Below are 18,853 nucleotides of genomic sequence, written 5' to 3'. Positions count from 1 at the left end.
GTTAACATTGTTTAACTAGCTGCCCAGAGATTGCTCTTTGTGAAGCTTAGCTGAGAATAGTAATTTCTTTTATTGCTCCATTTTACAAATTAAGTTTCCTTTAGCGCTTCTTACTTCACAACTGCTCCCTGAGGACGATAAATCTGGGGCTACAATACCCTATATTGCTTGACACGTACGCTTGCGTATAGTTGAAGAGGGTTGCTCTTAGTCAGAGTAGATTGCTCCTGTTGGCAATCCTGATTACTACTCTACACTCTTGCTCTCTGAAAAAATATTCCCGAGCAGCTCTCGGTTCGACCAAGCAAAGGCATATTTATTATATTTTATTTTATTTAAAATAAATAGTACAATATAGGTCGGCCTGTAGGCTTATAAGTCAGACCTTGTGAAAGTGAACCTACAACCTTTTTATTAAACAAGCTTTTTCAAGGACCAAGTCCGGCCTACTTTACGAAATATACTAAGTCAGATCTGGCCTGACGTAGGCCCCCGTAGGTCGGGCCGGTCCAATTTCACACCTACTTGTGAGGACCTTCTAAACTTGTGATGCTTTGGATCCTTTTGCTGGGAACCATTTAGTTTGTTTTCATAAGGGGTGGCAATTTATGACACGACCCGCGAACCCGACACGAAAATTTCTTGTATGGGTCAACCCGTTTAGTAAATGGGTCGTGTTAGGGTTGGAAAAAAGTGACACGAAAAAAATCGTGTCGGGTCACGGGTCAACCCGTGAACCCACTTTGACCCGTAAAAAATCTGGTTCAATTTAAAGTTATTATACTAATTATTCCGTGGTATAAAAGGAAAAAAAAACGCCTTAGCCCTTAGGGGGCGTTTGGTTTAGGAATTTTTTTTGGAATAGTAGGGAAATGAGATAGATAGAGAAATGATTGGAAAGATAGATAAAGTGAGATAGGTAGAAAAATGTAAAAAAAAGTTGTTTGGTGGGGAAAAACTTTACTGGGAAAATTAGGTAACTTTATGAAATCAACAGTGCATTAAAAGCCAGATAACCGGTTTTCTGAAAAATCCCACCTTCAAATTGGGTTTCTAAACAGTGCGGATATCTATGTTTCTCATAAATCCAGACAAATTGGATAGATGGGTTTTTGGTGAAAAACGTTGAAACAAACATGGTATTTCTAAGAAAGATAGATATCCGTTAAAAAGCTCCCAACCAAACACCACCTTAGGGTTTCCATTTAACAACGCAACTCTCTGCCCCGTCTCTTTGCTCTCGCCTCCAGTGCAGCGTTTAAAGTCTTGTTGTTCGAACAAGGAATCAAACGAATCTGGTATGCATTTGTCGCGGGTTTGAGCTTGAATTTGAGTCTTCTTGTTTATTACAGTGTTTAAAGTATTTTTTTTAACACTTTGCATTGCAATTTGAGTTTGAAATGTTGAATCAAAATCGGTATACCCCTTCTACACACCTTCTTCTTCTAGTTTGCATACACGTTTTCAACCATCTATTGAGCTTGAAATGTTGAACACTTTACAGGTACCTTTTTCCAGTCGCGGGTTTCTAAGGAACAACCCTGTTGAGCTTCTGTTGGTTTGCGTTGAAACCCCTTCTTCTTCTTCTTCTTCTTCTTTTTCGTATGAAAAAATAGTTGCTGGTATGTTTATATGTCTGTTTATCTAATAATATGCTATGGTGTGGTGTGGGGTTTGACAACAGTAAGAAAATTGACTTGGGTGATTGTTTTATTCACTTGATTGTTTTTATTTTATTTTTTTGCTAAAGCTGGTTTCTGAAATTGGGGGACTAGTTATTGCAAGTCAAGTTTTTTGGGACCCTGAGAGTTTTGTTAATGTTTTCTATCACACTCTAAGAGGAAGAAGATATAGTAGGTTCTGGTTATTTATTTCAGTTGTCTTGGCATACTAAACATGAACTTGTAGTTGATCTGGTTGAGGATTCAATTACTTTTCCAAATTATGTGTGACAAGCCTGCTATCAAGGCAAAAGACATTTTAAAATTTGAAGAAGTGGGGTGGAACATAGGGCTACTAAAAATGGAAGATAGTAGCTATATTAAAGATAGGCAGCCATAGGTCTTTCTTTAGACCCCTCTAAACTCATGCTAAGCGAGGGAATGAATCTTCTCCTATTAATTTGTGTATTATCTCGCATCATATATATTTCCAAATCTGCATAAGCCCCATTTATTTAATCTAAATTTACATGTGAGATTTTAATGGGACATGATCAATTATACTCATATATAATAACTTTAATTTATTATTCATATGAGCAGTTAGATATAAGTGGAGATTGAATTTAAATTTTTTTATTCTTATATAAATGTAATATATGTACTATATGTAATATATGTAAATTCTGAATTTTGCTTTCTCATTTATAGAATAGATATTCTAACTTCTCCTTTTTACATGTAGATGGACTTTGAATCACAAAACAGCATTGAAATGATGGATCACGAGGTTGATGTTCAAGATGCAAATGTTGAGGGTGATAATACAGCTGGGTCAGCGTCTGCAAAGGTGCCAACAAAGAAACCGAGAAAGTTAGTATCCAAGGTTTGGCAACACTTCGAGCGCATTCCAGTAAATAAGGATGGATGTAAAATTCAAGCCAAATATAAGTATTGTGATCAATTATACATGGCTGATAGTAAATATGGCACTGGTAATTTAAAGCGACATTTGGATGGATGTGTGAGAAGAGATACAAGGGATGCTGGGCAGATGATGCTTTCAAATCAAAATAGCTCCTTAAGTTTAGAGCCTAAATTTGACCATGAGAAATTTAGGGAGTTATTGATAGCTGCCATTATTATGCATGATTTGCCATTTCAATTTACTGAATGGCAAGGCATTAGAGCTCTTCTTCTATATTTGCGTGCGGATTTGAATATTATAACTAGAAACACAGTGAAGGCTGATTGTGTTAAGTTGCATAAAAGGGAGAAAGATAGATGCTTGAATATGTTAAAGGAGAATACCAGTAGAGCTAGTTTAACATCTGATTTATGGACTTCTTTAAACACTGATGGATTTATATGTTTGACTGCACATTTTGTTGACAAGAGTTGGCATCTGCATAAAAGAGTTCTAAATTTTGGGTTTATCCCACCTCCACATACTGGAATCTCATTGGTTGAAAAAATTCACACCTTTTTGAAGGATTGGGGGTTAGATGGGAATTTTTTTTCAATTACATTGGATAATGCTTCTGCAAATGATGTTTGTGTTCAATTTTTGAGAGATCAACTGTCGATAGGAGGTGGACTTTTATGCAATGGTGAGTTTTTTCATGTGAGATGTTGTGCTCACATATTAAATTTGATAGTTCAAGAAGGATTGAAAGAGGTTGATTATCTATTGTGAAAGTTAGGGAAAGTGTTAAGTATCTGAAGGGGTCACAAGCAAGGAAACAAAAGTTTTTGCAGTGTGGTGCTCAAAGTTCTCTTGCATCTAGAAGAGGTTTCAGGCAAGATGTTCCATCAAGATGGAATTCTACTTTTCTCATGCTTGATAGTGCACTCTTCTATAAACGTGCCTTCATGCACCTTGAGTTAAGTGATTCTAACTACAAATATTGTCCATCTAGAGATGAATGGGACAGGATAGAAAAGATCAATAAGTTCTTGCATGCATTTTATGATATTACTCGCGTCTTCTCTAAAACAAAGCATCCAACTGCAAATCTTTACTTTCCTTATGTTTTTACTGCACATCTGACATTACAAAAAGGATTGAAAAGTGATGATGCTTATATTGTGAATATGGCTGAAAAGATGTTCACTAAATTTGACAAATATTGGTCTGAATTTAGTATGATTTTAGCCATAGCTGTCATTTTGGATCCTAGATATAAGATGAGTTTTGTTGAATGGTGCTACAATAAGTTGTATGGTGATGATGGGGTGAACGAATCAACAAAGGTGAAAGACAAATTGGTTTCCTTGTTTAATGAGTATGCAAATGATGGAATCAGAAACTATTCATCTATTTCTTCAACAAGGAGGGCTGGAGATGGTGGGAGTGAGACAATTGATGAAACCTCAATTTCTGCTACATCTAGAGATGTTTTGAGTGTTAGTTAACATAATTATTTGTCTTGTAATTGTTTATATTCTTTTGTATATTTATTGATTTTATTTATTTTATAATATTGTTAGGAATTTGATACTTTTCATGAAGTGATTGTGCCACGAAAGACTCAACTTGAATTATATTTAGAGGATCCAAGGATTGACAGAAGAAATATTAGCTTGGATGTGTTATCATATTGGAAGGCTAATCAATTTAGGTATCCAGAAGTTGCTGCAATGGCAAGAGATATTTTTGGGATACCTATTTCTAGTGTTGCTTCGGAAAGTGCTTTTAGTGTTGGAGGAAGAGTACTTGATCAATACCAAAGTTCACTCAAACCTGACATAGTTGAAGCATTGATTTGCACTAGAAATTGGTTATATGGAGAGCAAGGTAATATACATTATCAATCACTTATTCATTAACTGTTTATTTTAAGGATTTTAGTTAACTCATTTGATTTTTATTTTTATAGAGCAATTAGCAATAGCTTTGGAAGAATTGACAAAAGATATCATGGACATGAATCTACATTCAATAGTTGATCATGGCGCTCAAAATAGTTACTCAGTTGCTTGATGACTTTTATATTTCAAATTTTTAATCAGTTAAACGATCATGAATTTGTGATCTTAATTTGTATTTTGGTGGAAGAAGTTGCTGTAAGAATCAGACATTTGTTGTAGGTTGCATTTAATTATGTTTTGATGTTGGATTGATGGAGTTCAATGTAGTAAGTTATTTTGATTTGAATTAGATTAAACACTTTTAATATGATTTGAATTAATATCACTTTCTGTTTACTCGTGTCGGGTCGGGTCGTGTCGTGCCGTGTAAATAAAGGTTGCCCTCAAATTTGGGTTGTATCGTGTCAACCCGTTTATAAATGGATCGTGTACGGGTTGAGTTTTATAACACGATTTGTTAATCGTGTCGTATTCAGGTTGAGTCTATTCGTGTTCGTGTCAGACACAGGTCGACCCGAACCCGACCCATGAACACGAATTGCCACCCCTAGTTTTCATTTCCCATTCTAGTTTCTTTTTTCTTTGGGGCTACACCCATCTATTGTACCAAAAAAAAATAAAATAAAAAATCAAAGTTAAACCAAGTGGATCAACCTCGTAAGTGTTATGGACTCACATAATGAGTCTCACAAGATGTCACAGATGAGAGTCCAAATCCATCGTAATTCAAGATATAAATTAGAAATAATAGACCTTATTCAATTGAGAGTTTGAATTCTATTTAAAGTCTGTCACCTTCATATAAACCCTCCCCTCGCAATAATGGATAAAACATCTTCATGTAAATCCCAATTCCAAATGCAACGATTTCTGTATGTAAAACGTCTATAAAAGACATCTTTATTATATCAAGAGTAAACACCCTTTTTAGTCCCTGGCAATATCTACGAAGTCCTTTTCAGTCCCTGGCAATAAAAAAAGACCAAATTGGTCCCCGAAAGTACAAGAAAAGGGCCAGTCTACATATTTGGGAGTTGACATAAGGACTAGCATGACCCATTTTTTTGTAATTTCAGGGACCAATTTGGTCCTTTTTTATTGCCAGGGACTAAAAAGGACTTCGTAGATATTGACAGGGACTGAAAAGGGTGTTTACTCTTATATCAATTAAACAACCCAAGTTTCAAACCAATCTCATCAATATGAAAAATGATGTCCATAGAAGTCTGCCCGAATTAATTTCGAAGTCCTGAAGAAATATCATCGTTCAATATATAAAATCCATCACAATCTTGGGTTTAAAAATTCCTTTGAAACCAAAGTGTAGCTACGCATGACATTTTTAGGGAAGATAAAATAAAATAACATGGAACCCTCACCAAACATGAGTCGAAATAAAAATAAAAATCCATGACTACTTGCAAAAGACAAAACAGAGCAAAAAAAAGGAGAGCACCACACCCACGACCTAGCAATGCAAGTAAACCAGTGTCAAGTTCAAGTTCTAAGAAACTTAATAGTACACTACGACTGTGACGATTGTAAATATTGCTCTTTAAGCCTTAACATGCATCAAGCTTTCCTTTTTAAGCATTAAACTCATGATCAAAGGTTGGTACACATACCCCAGCTCAAAACAGAAGAAGAGGTTGCTCTTTGGAGCTCACAATCAGCCCCTCAAGACTGACACAACAAGGTGCACGAAAATGGATCAACAAGCTTGGACCTTTCAACACAAAGGAAACTTCTTGGACCTCACAATTCCAAAACAAAGGCTCCCACAAACAACCAACCCAAGTCAGCCTCAAAACCTCACACACAGCAGCTCTCTCAACTCAGAAAAGACCAGCAATGGAGTCCCAAAGCTAGCTCTCACCCTCACCAAGTGTCTCCCAAGTGAAAGTGTGAAGAAAATCAAGAAAGGAAGTGTCTTGGACTCAAAATGGAGAAGAAATCCCAAGGAGCAGCCAAGCTGATCAGCCACCCTCACACACTCACGTAGAGAAAGTAATATGGCCTAGGGTTTAGTGCCCACTAAGGCTTATATAGTGGTTTAACAATTAAACATACAATATTAACTTCAATTGCTACGCTTAGCATTTTAATCCCAAACTTTGAAATCTGAAACTACACATTTTTCCAAGAATTAACATATTTTTCTTATAATTTTCTGAGCACCTTTCCAGTACGCGCTTTTCCAAGCCAGTACCGGTTTCTAGCACCAGTTCTCATTATTTGGACTTGAAACTCGTTTTACAAGTCCTACACATAATTCTAGTAATTATCATGCACTTACTTTAATTTTCCGGGACACTTTTTCGGTACTCATTTATACCGACTAGCAGAACTGATATCTGCACTTTTCTTCCGAAAAGCGACTTTCAGCATTATTACTCACTTACTATAATTATTAAAACCTCATAATAATTATTAGGGTCAATTATGGAATCATTTCCTAATTTTGCATAATTTATTAATTAAATTCCTTAATTAACGGTGCGGGTTCTTACAATAGTGCTGGCCGTGGCTTGGTGGTGGTGACGGCAATAACAGTAGTGGTGGTGGTAATGGTGACGATGGTGGTGGTGGTGGTGGTGTAGTGGCGGTGGCATGGTGATAGTAGAGTTGGTGGTGGTGTAGTGGCGGTGGCATAGTGATAGTAGAGTTGGTGGTGGTGGTAATGGCATGGTGGTGGTGGTGGTGGTGGTAACGACAATGGCTGCAATGATGGTAATAATGGTTTGTGACGGTTGTGGTCATGGCGGTGTGGTTGGTGGTCCTAAAAAATTAAGACCTATTGATTGTTTGAATGCTCCTTAATTTCAATTGTTTGTTGTAAAGTTATTGCTTTATTCCCAATAGCAATTTCTCGATAAATTGTGCTGGAGCAATCGTTAAGTGTAGGATTAGAGTAGTACTGAGAGCAATTTGACTTGATCAATTTTTCATGAGCTTAATGGGTTAATTTGCTTTTTGCAAGAAATCTAAGGCCCAACCAAAAGAAGATCCAAGTCAGCAATGGAGGAAATTTGCAAGGAAAGGAAGCAGAAAAAGACAAAAGAGACATAAAAGCAAGAAGCAGTGCTTGGAGCAGAAAAATAACCAACCACTTTTTATGATAGATATTAACTTTGTAAATATGTTTTGAAATAATAAAACATGTCAATGAGCTTTTCCATAGGGTTTTCAAATTTTTTTCAAGTATTTAAAGGTTATGGATTATGCAATTTGAAAAACACGTTTATTTTGAGAAAAACTTTGAGCTTATGCAATACAATCTACCATGTACCCTTACACACGAGTCTAAGTTCTAGAGATATAATTCTAAATAAGATTTTGGACTTAACTTCATGTCTTGTGTCTTGAATCTTTACTTGAACTTGATGTTTGGACTTATAAGACAATGCATGACACTTTGTTGGTTTTGATCATTTTTCACCATAGTTGTGATATTGAGCTTCTCTTAGATATTGTCCATGGTTAATTTTCTTTGATCTTCAATGTTTATCCTTGTTCTTGCCACTTTGATGACTCATCATTCTTCTTGTATGACTTTATCATATATCTTTAATCTTCACATAGGCATTATACTTTTTGTTCTTGATCAAGGTTATTCTCTTTTTGTTATTGTCACTTTGTTATCATCAGAACATACATTGTAAAAAATGTCCTAAGGAACTGAACCGAACAATTTTCGATCCAAACTAAACAGTTTAAATCAATTCAATTCGATTTTTAAAAAAATCCAGTTCAATTCGATCATGCACACCCCTACTTGTGAGGAGCTTATAAACTTGTGATGCTTTGGTTCCTTTTGCTGGGTTTTCAATTCAGTTCCCATATTGTGCTTTTAAAAAAATTCAGTTCACTACCTTATTATGTTTTCATTTCCCATTCTAGTTTCTTTTTTCTTTGGGGCTACACCCATCTATTGTACCAAAAAATAAAATAAAATAAAATAAAATAAATAAAATCAAAGTTAAACCAAGTGGATCAACCTCGTAAGTGTCATGGACTCACATAATGAGTCTCACAAGATGTAACAGATGAGAGTCCAAATCCATCGTAATTCAAAATATAAATTAGAAATAATAGACCTTATTCAATTGAGAGTTTGAATTCTATTTAAAGTCTGTCACCTTCATATAAACCCTCGCAATAATGGATAAAACATCTTCATGTAAATCCCAATTCCAAATGCAACGGTTTCTGTATGTAAAACGTCTATAAAAGACATCTTTATTATATCAATAAAACAACCCAAGTTTCAAACCAATCTCATCAATATGAAAAATGATGTCCATAGAAGTCTGCCCGAATTAATTTCAAAGTCCTGAAGAAATATCATCGTTCAATATATAAAATTCATCACAATGGCTAAAAATTCCTTTGAAACCAAAGTGTAGCTACGCATGACATTATTAGGGAAAATAAAATAAAATAACATGGAACCCTCACCATAACATGAGTCGAAATAAAAATAAAAATCCATGACTACTTGCAAAAGACAAAACAGAGAAAAAAAAAGGAGAGCACCACACCCACGACCTAGCAATGCAAGTAAACCAGTGTCAAGTTCAAGTTCTAAGAAACTTAATAGTACTACGACTGTAACGATTGTAAATATTGCATTTGTAGAAAGCAATAAGGAGCTTATCATCTTAGCAATATTTCAAAAACACTTTAATACTCCCCAATGGAAGGAATACGGAGCTCATCATCTAAGCAACTTATGAAAAGCACCTTAACACTCCCCAAAGGATGGAATAACGCGGGCAAGCCAGGTATGGTCTGAAAAAGTACAGCAGCGAACATTAGCAACCAAGTCATCAAGCTCTTGCTTGCAATCACTAGCCGCATCAATAACACTACAAGACCACATAAAAATTCAACTCAAAACTTTAAGGTGTTGGATGAAGGCCTTTTCAATGGTTTATTCTCTAACACACCTATGATTTAAATTATTCTCTAACACACCCCCTCAAGTAAGAGCCATTTGAATTTGAAACGTGAATATTGCATAGGTCCAATTTTTTTTGTTTTTTTTTACCTTATGCTTATTTAATTTCACAAGCAAGGGGTGGTGAGGATCAAACTCGTGACCTTGTGGTCATTGAAGCTCTGATACCATATTAAGAATCAATTCAATCCAAAACATTAAAGCATTGGATGATGACTTTTTTAAGGATTTATATTATTATCTAGGGAAAAGTTCACCAATGCCCCGGTAGTTTGCTTCAAAATCACTTATGCCCCTGTGATTTTTTTTCTATCACATATGTTCCTGTGATTTGCAAAAGGGTATGTTTTTTTATCACATATGCCCCTGTGGTTTTTTATTTTTTACAAAGCACAGAGACATATGTGATAAAAAAAATCACAGGGCATAGGTGATTCTGAAGCAAACCACGTGGGCATTAGTGAACTTTTCCCTATTATATCTAACAACTCGGCCAAGCAACCATAGGCAAAACCCCGATACTTGTTTGTAGAAGTTTCATCACAAATACGAACACAAGGATACTTTAATTGAAATTCAGTTAACAAAGGCAGATCCTCTTTAGCTGGGTGGTTGCTAGAAACTAGCAACTCCAACTCCTTCATTCTAGGGACGCAACCATTGTCATTATGCCCCAACCCAAGATACTGGTCCCATGCACCATAAATGTTTCTTCTCTATCCCAACATTCAATAAAAGGACAATGTAAAACATATGAAAATGGTAGTTCCAATCATTTGATTTTTGTTAGAGAATAATATAAATCATTAAAAATTTTTTCACCCAACTTCTTAAGGTTTTGGGTTAAAGTAATTCTTTACATAGTATTAGAGCCTTAGTGTCATGGATTCGATCCTCACCGCCTCCTCATTTTCTCTTGTGGAATTTCTTAGCACAGGTAGGTGAGCCTGTGCATTATCCACCTTTCATGCCCAGTGAACTCGTGTGAGGGGGGAGTCTTAGAGAAGTATATAAAGTATAAACCATTGACAGACCTTCACTTAATAGCTTAAACTTTTAGGTTGAATTGGTTCTTTACATTACAACTTTAAGAGAAAAAAAAAATTAATTTATAAATTAATGCACCTGAAAGCGATTGAATACAATGTCATCGTCCCGAAGGTACTCAGGATGCCCTGTTGAAACAAAAGCAAACTCCCACTGCCCAAACAAGAAAAATAATAAAAAATTAGGTGAACTAACTGAAGAAATATAATAACCATTATTTACTCAATGAAACATCCATCTCTCTCAAAAAAAAGAAGAAGAAGAAGGAAGCAGCCTGATATACACAGGAGAAACAGGAAATACCTTGGCAAAGGCATCTCTTCTGTATTCGCACTTTAATTTCACCCAAAGTCTCATCTTTATGTATAACCAAGACAAAGGGTTCCCCAAAGTTTTGAATTTTCTGTGCAAATCAAATGGAAAACAAAGTTACACAACGTTTGGCAAACCATTGAAGCAGCACGAAGTATTGAAAAAATTAAAATATTACAAATTGCACAGAGCGAATTGAACAATTTTAAGACTATTTACCATTTGTTTCTGATCTGCGCCTTTAGTGAAATGATAGACATGAATTAGATGACCATGTGGACCCACATTTTTCTCATCTTCCAGAATCTGTAAATTTATATACAACCAGAAAAAAGACTAGTTTATTTTGTTACACAAACTGTAAAAAAAAAAATATTCGTATAAAAAAATCCACTGGTGCTATTATTTGAATAAATAAAAGCGGGATTTGGAATGTGAAAAATTGGTCATATGATCATGTTATTTGATTATAACTACTCAGTTAAAAATTATACATTTTTTTCTCTCTCTGATCGTTGTGATGAAATAACATGATCATTTTTTTTCATGAGAGGATCCAAATCCACTGCCTCCTCTGCACGAAATGTCCAGTATTGATCATTGAGGTTTATAATCTTTTCATTGGGAGAGAAGATCTGCACAGGCAGAGGAAGGATGGAATGAACATAGTTCAATAATTAAAAATAGGCTGCTCTTCACTAGTTAATTATATTTTCAGAAACATAAGCAAGTGGAGGATCAAAACTCAACACTAAATTTAGAATATTTAATCCTGATTCACCAATAATTTAATCAAAAAATAATCAAGAATAATAATAAACACAGAAACAGTTAACATAGATCTTATGCCAAACCTTGTATATCTTGTGATTGAAGACTTAAAGCAACCTAAGGTCAACATTACGATTAGACAATACCACCTGTACTCGCAGTAAAAGTTGAGCATTAGACATATAATAATATAACAGAAAAAACACCGAGCTTCGTTGTTTAAAAAAAAAAAAAAAAAAAAACCCCTCAGATGAAGCCATAAGCTAAAGTTGGGAACAGTTGTGAAAGCAGTGTTCTGTTAGTAGCATTGTACAATGTAAGCAAGTTAATAAACTAAGGATTTTATGTTTGTTACTTTATATAACATAACTCTACTTTCCTACACACACAACAAAGAAGTGAGGTTCACATATTTTTTTTCTCTTTTATTATTTCACTTTCTCTCTCCCTTTTGTTGTGTGTGTAAGAAAATAAAGTTATGTTATGTAAGATAACAAACATAAAATCCATAAACTACAGCAAAAATCACACAAAGCCACCTTTGTTTTAAGATCATCAAGGACATCCGCCACAGTAATCTGCTTTGGGAGTCTAACAATATGAATAACCACCTGAATAAACAAATTAAAAAAAATAAAAATTAAAACAATATGAAAAAAGTGTAGATGAAAACCTGAAGACAATCAGATTCCTGTACTCACTTCGTCTTTGGTAGCATGGTGAAATGCAATTTTCAGAGTTTTCCAACCATGTAAATCTAGCAGAGGGATGTCAAGTACTTCATAGTATGATATATCCGAAGTCTGACATACAAGAAAGGAATAAGATTTTTATTTTTATTTTTAAATGAGATATAATGAAGAATTGAACTATAACTACTTGATTGTCGTGAACCAGCATATCAGATAAATGCTTCACCCCTCGGTACTCGGTACTCAATAGGCTGGGGTTTTGGTTGTTGAGAGGAGCAGTCATGAAGGGTAAGCCTAATTTTGGATGGATCGTCCAAACCAAGTTGTTGAGCAACTCGCTCCACCACATCATCATATGTATAGAGCCTTGGCCTAGAAATTATAACATAGAATATATGATAAGGATGGGATTCTAAGCATAATAATATAAAAATACTTAAATCTTCTCGCAAGAAAAATACTGCAATAGTATAGATATAATGAATCACTCCAATGAATTCCAAAATGCTTACATCTTCAGGCAGAAACTATCTTCTTTAGGTTTAGCTAGAGATCGGCAATGAACAACCTACAATACATACATCCATTAGAGATTAAAAACAGTCAACTGATAGCTTACGATATAAACATAATGAAACTTGCAAGTCCTATCGGATACACATACAGATACGTGCCTCCATGCACACAGCTAAAATGAGGAAAGTAATATAATTCAGACATGATAGCAAGAGCAAATATAAGGGTAGCTTACATTTTTGCATATCATCAAACCAAACAAATTGCATTTAATTGAATCCCAAAAAGAAAATACCCGGAAATTGTGCACGTATTCTAAGTATGAAGGCACATCTGGATAGCGAACACTTTTCTCACTATCTAGTTTATGGAAGCATACACTTTTCTCCATTTTCTATCACGAAATGTTAATTTCTTATCAATAGGTTCACACATGATATTTGGTTCGAACTTAATTTCCTGCACAAGAATAGGCACAGTTAATTCACTAATGCCACATGATTCATGTCCCTTGTGGAGATCAGAACCTGAAGATGCCATAAAAAATAAAGACCCTCTCCCATCTGGTACTGCTTATGCAGGAAAGAAAAATTTTAATCGAACATGATGCGCTTTATTGGGCATCAATCACTAACAAGCTTATTTTGTAAAGAATCTTGGGGGTGGTGTATCCCAAGGTTCTTTACATGGTATCAGAGCCTCGCCGCCCCCCACTTTCTCTTGTGGCGTTTCTTAGCACAGGTAGGCTGGGCCTGTTGCATTGTCCACTCTTCAAGCCCAATGGGCTCTTGTGTGAGGGGGCGTGTTGAGATATATAGTCCCACATTGGTTGTATGTGCAACTAATGTGGAGTTTATAAGACTTTGGGCACTCCCACCCTTTGAGCTAGCTTTTGGAGTGGTGTATCCCAAGGTTCTTTACATCTTTGAAACCCAATTCAACAGAGTGAGTGTTCAACATCCTCATACAACTTAGATATCATGTTCAAGTTTGTTATCACCAGAGGAGTAGCGGCATCTCAGCGCAACCACAATGCTTTTGCTTCTTTCAATTTCTCTCGGTGTGTTCATTCATTACCCTTTGCCACAGTAGAAGCAGAAGAGATATCAGGTTCTAGGCCTGCTGAAGTTCTGAACTTGGTGCAGGGTAAATGGGTCGGATCTTCAAACTGGAGTACAGTTGTGGATCCCTTAAATGGAGACTCATTTATCAAAGTTGCGGAAGTTGATGGATCAGGCATTCAGCCCTTCGTGAAAAGCTTGTACGGCTGTCCAAAACATGGTGTGCACAATCCTTTTAAGGCACCAGAGAGATATCTTATGCTTGGAGATGTATCTACTAAGGCAGCTCACATGTTATCGCTTCCTAAGGTTTCAGATTTCTTTACAAGGCTAATTCAAAGAGTTTCTCCAAAGAGTTACCAGCAGGCTTTTGGGGAAGTTTATGTGACACAGAAGTTTCTAGAGAATTTCTGCGGAGACCAGGTTCGATTCCTGGCAAGGTCTTTTGCAGTGCCCGGTAATCATCTTGGACAGCAAAGTCATGGTTTTCGTTGGCCATATGGCCCGGTGGCAATTATTACTCCCTTTAATTTTCCGTTAGAGATTCCAGTACTTCAATTGATGGGTGCACTTTATATGGGCAACAAACCAACCCTTAAAGTCGATAGCAAGGTGAGCATTGTTATGGAGCAAATGTTGCGCCTGCTTCATACATGTGGTCTACCTGTAGAAGATGTAGACTGCATAAATTCTGATGGAATGACAATGAACAAGCTGTTGCAAGAGGCAAATCCACGAATGACACTTTTTACTGGTAGTTCAAGAGTGGCAGAGAAGTTGGCAGTTGATTTGAGTGGCCGTGTTAAATTGGAAGATGCTGGATTTGACTGGAAAATACTGGGTCCTGATGTCCATCAGGAAGATTACGTTGCATGGGTATGTGACCAGGATGCATACGCATGCAGTGGTCAGAAGTGCTCAGCACAGTCATTGTTATTTATGCACGAGAACTGGTCTAATACTTCCTTGATATCTAAGTTGAAAGATCTTGCTGACAGAAGAAAGCTAGAGGACTTGACAATTGGCCCAGTACTCACTTTTACCACCGATTCAATGCTAGAACACATGAATAAATTACTTGAGATACCTGGATCAAAGCTGCTCTTTGGCGGTCAGCCTCTGGAGGACCATTCAATTCCATCGATTTATGGTGCTATTAAACCCACTGCCATTTATGTTCCTCTTGAGGAAATTATGAAGGATAAGAATTTTGAACTTGTGACTAAAGAAATTTTCGGACCTTTTCAGGTTATTACTGACTACAAAAGCAGTCAACTATCAATTGTGTTGGATGCTTTGGAAAGATTGCATGCGCATTTAACTGCTGCTGTAGTTTCAAATGATCCTCTCTTTTTACAGGAAGTCATTGGCAACACAGTTAATGGTACTACTTATGCTGGTCTAAGAGCAAGGACAACTGGAGCTCCACAGAATCATTGGTTTGGACCTGCTGGGGACCCTAGGGGTGCAGGAATTGGAACACCAGAGGCAATAAAACTTGTATGGTCTTGCCACAGAGAAATTATCTATGATGTTGGGCCTGTGCCAAAGCATTGGGAAATTCCTCCATCAACTTAAAAAGTCTAGTCAACGACAATGAGTTTAGAGATGTAGATGGTGAGACAGTATGTATTACTGAGGCAGTAAAAGAGGTCATGTCACAACACCTCCCAAGACATGTTTTTAGATTTTAGAATAAATTCAGGGAAATTATGAATATTGATTAGCTTTTTTTTTACTAAAATATATGGTGCAGTCAATTTAAAAAATAAAAAAATAAAATAAAAAATGTAAAGAACCTTGGGATACACCACCCCAAAAGCTAGCTCAAAGGGTGGGAGTGTCCAAGACCTTATAAACTCCACATTAGTTGCACATACAACCAATGTGAGACTATAAATCTCAACACGCCCCTCACACGAGAGCCCATTGGGCTTGAAGAGTGGACAATGCAACAGGCCCAGTCTACCTGTGCTAAGAAACGCCACAAGAGAAAGTGGGGGGCGGCGAGGCTCTGATACCATGTAAAGAACCTTGGGATACACCACCCCAAAAGCTAGCTCAAAGGGTGGGAGTGCCCAAGACCTTATAAACTCCACATTAGTTGCACATACAACCATTGTGGGACTATAAATCTCAACATATTTACTAAACAATTGAAAGCACAACTGTTTGACCCAAGCGCAGCAGAAAGCAGGTAAAGAGACGTTGGAGATTTAATACAAAATTGTTCATGTATCTTCACACAACAGCTTAAGCTTTTGAGATATTTCATTCATTACATGGCATCATAGCCCTACAATAAAAAGTTAAATTTAAGCATAAGGTAGGGGGACATGTCCATTGTCCCTACTATAGCACAAAAGTCTCTTGTGTGAGGGTACCTATAGAAATATAACACAAAACCATTTTTTTGTCCTCACCTATCCAAACAACTTAAGCTTTGGAGAGGGATAATTCCTGACAAAAAGCATACAGCTTTAGATCATAAGTAGATGAACTACAGTATCAAAATTATCATGAAATTTTCAACTGATTAATATTAAAGGATAAAACACAAACCAACCTCATAAAGTTCAATCACTTCATCCGGATAATAACCATCCATTACATTTAACCTCGTCACAATTTCTGATGGCTTACCAGTACTCTTCACAAAAAGCCTTCCAACATAACTGCAATCATAGGGAAATACATAAATGTCAAACTAGGTCCACCTTTTACACCAACATATGTTAAAATACAGAAATTACTCAATACCGTAGCTCCTCTTTTTCAGGATCCTATAACTTAGAGAATAATAATATATCAACCTTTTTCTTGTCAGGTGGTGCAATTGGTCGTAAATCCTAAATAATAAAGTAGTTTGTTAACATTACTGTGTTTAGGTATCAATTATCATGCTATCAAAGTAGTATACAACTTCCACAATACAAATGTTACCAGCCCAAGCTCCACTTCCAAAAACAATTTTAATTCTGCATTTTGAACCTTGTTTGATAACTCTCTCAATTGTCCAACCTGCAATGTAAAAATAGAGCATCTGTTGAGCAATCATCACCAGCTTCATAAATCAAAAACATAAGACCACAAAGATTCATATTATATATTTTGTTTCCTTCCAACTAAAGCATCAGAAGTTTTATATTTTGGTACTGTTCTAAAAAGTAATTGTTTTATCAAAGGATGCAACTAAAATAATGGTTTGAACTTTAGGAGTTCACAAACTAAACTAGAGAACTTTCTCTAGTTCAATGACTCTTATCATATCTGCCAATAAAATTTGAGAAGATAGTAAGAAAAATTAATGCATTTCTCCAAAAAGTAAGAAGACTAGCAACAAAAGCACTGGCCACAACAGTCAGTCATCCAAAATTTGAAGTTGTAATGATGGTTATCAAATATTCCCTCTTTCCAAATCCATATTGGATGACATTCCATCCTTTATCATCCCTTGCAAAGGTGATATGTTATGGGCCACTGAATCAAGAGAAAATACAAAATATTAGAGTATGCTCACTTGCTTTGAAAAAATTAAACTGAAAAAGTATTGATGGCATGAAACTGCCTGAGTGAATCCTATTTTGAAATAAATCCCACACAGCAACATCGAATAATATAGTTCTGTTGATACGGACAATTTTACATTATCTCCCTCTTAACTATGTCATAAATGAATGGTTCAAGACACTTTATGTCAGTATATTAATTTCTCATATTTACCAATTTTTCAATAAAAAGCCAACATTTTAAAAGGAAATATTTTCGATTGAGATCAGAGCAAATAAGAAAAGAAACTAATATTTGTCATGGTCTACGAGATCAAAATTTATGTCCTTTCCAATTTGCACAGCAAGGTCTTCATCTCGTGCCACCTAAGAAGTATCATATGTTATCAGTAAAATATAAATCCAATTTGATTAAGCAACTCACAAGGACAAATGAAACAGTACCATTGTGATGAAATTTACCTAAAGTGGAGCCTGTTGTACACATATTCCTGAAAATCAGACAAATGAGAAAATAATTAGTACCAAATACTAAATTATTAGCAGGATAACCTCAGACAAAAAAAATTGAAGCCAAAGTTCCCAACGAAATATCCAGAAGGAATAACAAAAGGCAGAAAAATCTTGTGCTTCTCAGAAACTATTTTCCTGGAAAATTAATCTTTAGCAACTGATTATGAAAGTAAAGAAAAACAAAAAAGAACTGCTGAAGAAACATAACAAATCAAACAAAACAAACCCAATTTAACCAAATTTTGTTTTTTCTTTCTCCTCATATTCTGCCCAAATCTCAGCAACCCAGTTGCAGAAATTCCAAACCACAAAGATTTCACTAACCAAACCAAAAAGAATTCAAGAAAAGAAAACCAACCGAGAACAGAGCATATATTGATACATCATCTAATCTACCTCACAGATTCCATTAACAAGATATCCAAAGAACAATCCAGATGAGCAAATGAGGAATTGTTGATATCCAGCGTGAACCAACAATTTGATATCACTCTCTCTCTCATTTTGTGGCAAGTGAAACCCAAAAACCATTTTTCTCTTATTTTCAACTCCAACAGATATTTTCAATATATATATATATTAGAGGCAACACATTACTAAAGGTATTTGAAATTTACCCCCTGTCATTTTTTGTTTGCTAATTGTAGTGAAATACGGGACATAACTCATTTTTTCAATGAATATTAAATAGTATTGAATATAAATGTATATCTCCTTGAGAGACTTATATTATAATTTTAATTTTTCGAGAATAATAAAGTTAATATATATTTGAAAAGCTAATTTACTTATTTAACTCAAAATAATAAGTAATCTCGAGTTTATATATAAATAGAACTTCATCTCATACATCCTCAAAGCAAATGATAAAAACATAAAAAAAGAAATATAAAAAATTCAAAAATCTCCAACTGTATAAGCTGGCTCCTCGCTTCGTTTC

At 35.5% G+C, this 18,853-nt stretch overlaps 2 protein-coding genes and 1 pseudogene across 2 annotated transcripts; 2 read left to right on the top strand and 1 right to left on the bottom strand.

Moving 5' to 3' along the window:
- Window positions 1–2,406: 2,406 nt before the first annotated feature.
- LOC133302187 (zinc finger BED domain-containing protein RICESLEEPER 2-like) lies at window positions 2,407–4,644 on the top strand. The gene is made up of 4 exons (XM_061501932.1): window positions 2,407–3,271; window positions 3,361–4,067; window positions 4,152–4,458; window positions 4,541–4,644. Exons 1-4 carry the CDS (start codon window positions 2,407–2,409, stop codon window positions 4,642–4,644), a joined length of 1,983 nt encoding a protein of 660 aa, XP_061357916.1.
- A 4,632-nt stretch (window positions 4,645–9,276) lies between these two features.
- LOC133302185 (ubiquitin C-terminal hydrolase 13-like) lies at window positions 9,277–18,444 on the bottom strand (annotated as a pseudogene).
- Window positions 13,776–15,622, top strand: LOC133302186 (probable aldehyde dehydrogenase). Its single transcript, XM_061501930.1, has one exon. The coding sequence runs from the start codon at window positions 13,811–13,813 to the stop codon at window positions 15,467–15,469; it is 1,659 nt and encodes a 552-aa protein (XP_061357914.1). The 5' UTR covers window positions 13,776–13,810; the 3' UTR covers window positions 15,470–15,622.
- Window positions 18,445–18,853: the final 409 nt, after the last annotated feature.

The sequence above is a fragment of the Gastrolobium bilobum genome, unplaced genomic scaffold (assembly GCF_033153095.1).
Source record: "Gastrolobium bilobum isolate Gb01-03AN ecotype WA unplaced genomic scaffold, APGP_CSIRO_Gbil_v1 utg20270, whole genome shotgun sequence".
NCBI lineage: Eukaryota > Viridiplantae > Streptophyta > Magnoliopsida > Fabales > Fabaceae > Gastrolobium > Gastrolobium bilobum.
Note: the sequence above shows the minus strand (reverse complement) of the source record. Positions and strands in the feature narration are given on the sequence as shown.

Coding starts and splice junctions, on each gene's coding strand:
- LOC133302187 (XM_061501932.1), top strand. CDS start 2,407: ATGGACTTTGAATCACAAAACAGCATTGAAATGATGGATCACGAGGTT. Junction 4,068..4,151: donor CATCTAGAGATGTTTTGAGT/GTTAGTTAACAT, acceptor TAATATTGTTAG/GAATTTGATACTTTTCATGA. Junction 4,459..4,540: donor TTGGTTATATGGAGAGCAAG/GTAATATACATT, acceptor TTATTTTTATAG/AGCAATTAGCAATAGCTTTG.
- LOC133302186 (XM_061501930.1), top strand. CDS start 13,811: ATGTTCAAGTTTGTTATCACCAGAGGAGTAGCGGCATCTCAGCGCAAC.